Genomic DNA, 6,899 nt, shown 5'->3' with positions numbered 1-6,899 from the left:
GCTCCGGGAATGCCTCCATTGCTGCTGCGTGTATACACAGCTGGGAAACAAATGCCCAGGGGAATGCCTTTCCCTGTAGTCATGTAACCCCTAGAGTCACCTCAACTTTTTGGAAAAACATGTTTCCTACCCTCCTCACAAAACTGTACTTTGCAATATATTCCTCTTGCCCACTATAAAGGAAAATCCCAGCTTGCTCTGTTGGACCTGCTACACTCAGGCTGCAGAGTCCACTAGTTTGCAGAACAAGGCTGCCTTGTTCTCCAGAGTGAATGATTTATGGTTTCACACGTGCTCATGTGCTACATTATTCACTTAGTACTTGTACCTAGGAATATCAGCTCATGAGATAAAAGGGCGTACTGAGGCGCAAACTGCTGCTTGGCTGTATTTTAATAAAAATATCAAGGTGAGAAAAAAAAAGGCCTTCATGGGAGGTTGCCCACACTGCCTTTCCAATTCTGACACACATGGGTGGGCTGCTCATGTTCCTGTCCTCTTCCCTGGAGTACCCATATAAACCCCAAGCCTGAAGAGGAGGGCCCTTGTCACCATGTATTTGTGCCCCCGCAACAGAGTCAGCCCCCAGCGAGAGCATGAGCTGCCCAGGGTGACTTCAATGCCCAAATCTTGCTATCAGTGGCTTTTTAGCAGCTCTTCATTCCTGCAGGAGCAACTCTTCATTTCTCTAAGACCTACAGAGCAAGCCGCAGGTAATAATCCTGAAAGGTCTGAAGACTGCCTTCAAACAGATCCAAATGCACGCGATACATTTGCAGTTTGACTGCCAAAAATAGCCACTGTGAGCTGTGCCAGTCTATAAAAATGTAGGAAATGACAACTTGTCTATTAAGAGGTTTCTCCTGTCTACAGATACAGCACACAAGGAGTAATGTTGCTTCTGCTATCCAGATAATCAATCAAGAGTGTGAGAATTGGCTGCAATTATGATCCTAAATTAGAACCAGGAACAAAACCTGGACTCCCTGCGTCCCTGCTCGATCAGACATGTAGTGGTCCCTGTGCCTCCATAAACCTGACTGACCTGCATGAGCTACAAGGCAGCTGAAAGAGAGCTCCAGAGGAAGGAAAACACAGTCACTGCTGACCTCCAAAGAGAACTGAGAACATCCCTATGCTCCAGCAAACTCCCCATCTCTTCTGCTGCTTCCCACTAAAAGATGCAAAGAATGCAGGATGCTGCCTTCGTGTTGCCTCTCAGCAATGGATTACTCATAAGAGTAAGATGTCAGTTTGCTGGCAGTGTTTAAACTTCCAAAGTGACACAGAAAATAAAAGATCCCCTTTCTCAAATGACTGTTCTCCCCAGACAGCAGGAGCATGCTCATTCAGCCCACGTATGCAGCAATCGCAGCATATTTGGGTTCACATTAAACCTTTTCATCTTGATTATACAGCATGCTGTCGCATTTAGGGCTGCTGTACGACGCTCTTTTTTTTGTGCTGGATCCCAGCAAGCGTGCAGGGCTGGCACGCTACAAACCTCTTGTGTGTGTGCAGAAGTCTCCTGTACAAAACAACTGGAGTGTAAATTACTGTCTTAGAGATAACTAGTGCACTGCAGGGAGATGGCTGAAAGGAGCCTTGTCAGAGACCCCCAGGGGCACTCTCTAGGAAAATCCATTATGCTTTTATTTCTCGGACATCAGCATCCCATCAGGAGAAAGCCTTCTCATGTCAAGGCCTGGCACTTCCCTTTGGGAAAAGGGATCTCTGCACACACACTCTCTGTCAGCCTCATCGTTTTCAAAACAAACTCAAAGAGGCCACCTTGCCCAGTTCTCACTGCCCTGCAATTGGCACTGAATTGGATAGAAGGGGATGATTTATCCTCTCTATGACAAATCACAGCCAGTCACCCACAAGGATGCTCACCGAGTGTAAGGGGGGTCCTTTGGGAGCTGCCCAAGCAGCAAAGTTACTCATCCTGAAGCCTTTAACTTCTCAGCCAGAAATTTCCACCGTGCAAATGAAGATTAACCAGTGTCAGTGTTAACTGTGAGAATAAGATTTCACTGCTTGGAAAAAGTATCCCTGCCTGCTCTCCAGAGGGACAAAGAGCCAACCCACAGGGTGTGCCACCAGTCTAGGGTGCTACAGGGCTGCCACATGCCCGGCTCCTTGTCATGGGCTCACCCTGGCAGATAAGCAGGGCTGTGCTGAGCAGATTGCTCTGAGGGAGGAGCCGATGGAAGGGAAGCACAAGCATTAAACACTGTGAGTCCTAACTCTGCTACTTTGCCCAGATGGGATTTATGGGGTGGGGAGGGGGAGAAGGGATGCAGATGGAGGAGCATCTTCGGCCATTCCAAGTGTTAAAAATAAGTGAGATATGTGCCTTAGGGCTCAGCAGATTGAACACAGTGATTATACATTCTCCATAATTCTTCACCTGGGCTTATGCCTGAGAAGATCCTGACCCCTTCTTATGTCACACATTGCAATAGGATTGCCCAACCAAATGTTGAAAACCTATTTAATGAACATCATTTCCATACAGAAAATTTAAAATGTTCCCTCTCACGTCTATTCCTTCTAGTTTTTTTTAGCTGTTTAGAAATTTGCTGCAGATATAAATAAACCTTTGGGAAAAAAAAAATCAAAACCCCAGAACAAAACTAGGAGCATAACAACCAGAAGGAGCACTATGTGAATTCTCTGAACTGCCTTCATAAAGACCAGCATATTGCTCTGAAAGACCCCCTTGACTCTCCAGTTGCAGATCATGCTGGAGGGTCCCCACAAGCCCAATGAGTGAGGAAAGCTGGGTACATGCTGGAGTGAGGAACACCTGCTGCCAAGCACAGGTCATGCTTGGGTAGGCACCCAGCAGAGCATCCACGACCTCAGGCTACATCTCCTGGGGCAATTTCTTCATCAACCTCATTCAGCAAAGGCACCTAGGGTACAGACATGTGCAGAGCTGCTCTGCATGGGTGCCATGCTCCACTGCCAGCCAACAACAGTATTTTAACTTAAAACAATCACCATCTCTGCCACAATGCACCCACAGGCTACATCTCCAGCTGTTACAAATCAATACAATCACATGGATTTTTTTTTAAAGGCCAGAGGGACTTTTAGGTCATCTAAACTGTGTTTTTGTATAAAGCAAACTCTAGAATTAAATCCACCTACTTTGGATGCCTGACTACATGTGTTGGACAGCCGTCATGCCACCCACTTCAGTGGTGCTACACCAGCTTATAAAGAATGAAACACTGCTCTGTAACCTGCAACAGCTTGAATCTGCCTCCTAGCATTGCTCTGCAGACTCAGTGCAGCAGTCTCATCCCTAGAAACACAGGGAAGAGGCAACAGCCAGCAGCAATTCAGTGACCCAGGGCAGAGTGATTGCTGCAGCAGCACATCTGCAGCGCATCATCTGCCAGCGCGTTCGCACACCGATGCAAAGCAGAATGCTTTAGACATGTACAAGATGCTTTAGTCACATTGGCGACCAGAAAACAGAGGTATGGAAAGCAAGGCAACACCAGTGCACCCTGAAGGGTTGAAAGCTGATAAATATGTAAATTGCATTTTCCCACTGGCCTGAGGCAACAGGGTTTTGTTACCTGTTTTGGGATTGATTACAAAGAAGTTCTGGGGATTTCCACTTGTAATCCGGTAAGTCAGTTTTTCATTAGTGCTGGAGTCAGGGTCCTGGGCTTGGATCTGAATGACAGATACATCCTTTGGGGAGTTTTCCATGACGACTGGATAATAGATAGGCTCGGAGGTGAGAGGGGCATTGTCATTCACGTCCTCCACTTCAATGTAGGCTTCAATGGTAGTGTAGAGTGGGACGACACCATGGTCAGTTGCATACACCGTCAACCAGTAGGATTTGGTCGTCTCCCGGTCAAGAATATCAGCTGTGTAGATAACTCCTGCAGAAAAACAGCAGGCAGAGGATGTCAGGAATAGGATCAATAAAACATCATATCTACTTTCATTTGGCTGTACTACAGAAATGTGTTCAGCATACAACAAATGCTCCACCTGTAGAAAAATTCAAGTTGTGCAACAAATGAAAACAGAAGCCTGAGTTCAGGAATTACTTTGTGAACCCAGCTCAGAATCTCAATCCGTTGTCCAAGAAACTGAGTAGGAGGGAAAGTAAAAAGATGGCTCTTCATACATGTCCTAATGCCACAGACATTTCTTTGCTGGAACTGCAGCTGGCAGAGTAACAGAAGAAACACCATCATTTTCTGCTTTGTGATGCAAACTTGTATAAACCTCGGTAGACAGAGATACAACCATTGACAATGAATTGCACAAAAAAGGTGGCTTTTCTTTTCAAGTTCCTGCCTGTGCCCTTGCTCAAGAAGAAAACCTGGAAGGGAATTTAAAATTAATCCATCCAAGTCCAGAAAACAGACGGTAAATTTAAAATTGAGCTCACTCATTGCAAAATCCCAGATAACAAGCAATCAAAAGCTCACACAGTAGCCCTTAAACAACGAGTATATCCTCTTTTATCACAGAGGAAGGAAGGGCTTGGCCACTTTACCTACTGGTGTTAAGAAAACATCAGTTGGTTTCCTACCTGGTCCTAAGAAACACAGGAGAAAGCGTGTTTGTGTATAACAGAGCTACAGAGAATGATCGAAGTACCACTCCCATGCTTGAACAGTCCTACCATGAAGGACTTCCACCCACCTCATTTCTGCCTTCAAGTACTTTAGAAATCCATCTTCCCCCTGACACGAACACCTGGCTTGTCTCTGGTTGGAACCAGACAACTTTTCAGGTCCCTTCTAAACCAAACCATCCTGCAATTCTATGATAAAGTAGAAACTCATTCTGCCACTCTAAGACTTGCTTGTACTGATGTAATCCAAACCTTCACCGGCTTAAGCACTGACTGTGGTGCACAGAGGACCAAATGCAATAGTACCACATGCAAAATCACACCAGCATCAAAATAAGCAAACACACTTCCTCACCACTTTATGACTCATATATCAAGAATATTTTCCTCTCCTAATACAGCATTGTTAAATCTTGAGAGACATACTCTAATGCAGTGGACCTCAAGTTTAAGAAACATTTAAAGGACAGTTTGCAAACCATCGAATCATGTCATTAGAAGATGGAAAATGATGGAGAAATTGCAGGGCAAAACAGGAACACAAGAATCCTGAATTTAGTCTCAGATGTGTTTGATACTATTTAGAACAAAGTTATCAGTTAATCATAGAGGACAGAGGTACTCTAAGGTCAGCACTGACAAAAGAGCTGTGTGTCTTTTTGGCTTTTGGGGGTTTTTTTTAAGGATCCAACTGCACTGTTTCCATGACAGCTTGAAGTCTTGGAGAAGTTTTCAAGGTAGCACAGAACCCAACCACACAGTCACAGAGATGACACATGTATTTGCTCGTCTTACAGGATTTCTTTTATTTTCTTTATATTACTAATTTTTTTTTTTAATTTTGGATTTTCATTTTTATGTCTTTTAATGCTAGTTTGAACTGACAAGTATCGTCCTAACATTTGATCAGCCATGTAAGAGAGGAAGGGGAAAGGAGCAGCACTGATTCTGGTCATGTAAGGGCTTAGGTCTTTTCGTAGTAACCTTAGATCCAAGTCCCTCTCACTCAGATGTATTATTCACCCACCATAGGTGAGCAAGGCAGCACTGGAGGACAAAGGCAGAGTGTATTCTAAATATTCTTGTTGGCAGCAGCCTGTGCTATGTAATGAGTTTCTGTAGAAACATGGGTGAAATATATGGTGAACTGTGATGAAAAAAGCCTACAAGTCCAGAAGAGAAATTACACTGCAGGGATGAGAAGAGCCCATGACAACCCATAGAAATAAATAAATAAATAAATAAATAAAATAAATCCACATAGGAAAGAACAATGAAAAAAAAGATGAATATTAGTGACCCTAGAGATGATGATTTATTCAGAAGACAAGAAGACTTATTTTAGATCTTTAAACAAAATTTGAAATAGGTAGGTTTCTCCCCCAGAGAGAGCACAGAAGGTTTTAGCAGATTAACCTATGTTTATGAAGCTGAATTTCACTGATACTGAGGTGATAATAAATCTATCTTCTGAGTCATGCCTTCATTTTATAACTCCTGGCAACAGTTACTTTTCATTTCTGGATTTCAGAAGGAAAGGATCATTTAACAAGCATTAGCTACTGCCAACAGGTCTGCTACACTGGTTCTTACTTTTACTTTTGATTTATTGTAAGGTCCCAGACACAATTAATTCCTTTCCCTCAATAAGTCTTGTCATTTCACCTGTCAACACCACACAGCAGCTTGATAAATAAGAAGGATTTTGTTCGCATTCAGGTCTTCCACATGGAAAGCCTTCCATCACCCTTGGGAACACCTTCCGCCATGCTCCTGAACGTTCAGCACAAAATGCCTCCTTGCTGTACACCCACACATGGGTGTAAAGGTAGCACCCACAAGAATACACAAGCTGCCCCAATATTTAATGAATCTCTCCACACAGGTATGGATGACATCCTTCCCAAGAGATGTCAAATGCCATCCTCGTATGAGGAGTTAACCCTGGACACTAATGATGACACTTGGTTATCAACACTGCTGCTTCATCACTTCGGCATGAATGGAAAGAGGCTGATAGAGCTGGCATCAGGAGCTGCAAAATATGCCCTGGGGCAGTCCACAGATAGGCTCTCGCCCGTTTTAGCTGAGTGAAAGGAGGGGGAGATCCTTGAATAAAATCACAATGAATTCAGAAAACACATCATTTACTTCAATGTTCATAGATCTTGACAAATACTACAGAAAGACAGAATCTGGTTTTCAGGATCAGGAGAGCAGAAGGGAGGAGAGGCCTCTGGGAGCAGCTCTAAGGGCTTTTCTTGGACAGATTTTGTGATGC

The 6,899-nt window shown here is 44.0% G+C and overlaps 1 protein-coding gene across 1 annotated transcript in view; it reads right to left on the bottom strand.

Annotated features, from left to right (window-relative positions):
- Window positions 1-6,899, bottom strand: part of FAT3 (FAT atypical cadherin 3) — a 338,586-nt gene that overhangs the window by 218,552 nt on the left and 113,135 nt on the right. Inside the window, exon 3 of the mRNA XM_008634940.2 lies at window positions 3,597-3,911. Within this exon, the coding sequence (XP_008633162.1) occupies window positions 3,597-3,911 (315 nt within the window). The remainder of the gene's footprint in view (window positions 1-3,596; window positions 3,912-6,899) is intronic.

Source organism: Corvus brachyrhynchos, unplaced genomic scaffold, assembly GCF_000691975.1.
Source record: "Corvus brachyrhynchos isolate BGI_N302 unplaced genomic scaffold, ASM69197v1 scaffold44, whole genome shotgun sequence".
Lineage (NCBI taxonomy): Eukaryota > Metazoa > Chordata > Aves > Passeriformes > Corvidae > Corvus > Corvus brachyrhynchos.
The sequence above is the reverse complement of the archived record's forward strand: the minus strand, read 5'-3'. Positions and strand labels throughout refer to the sequence as shown.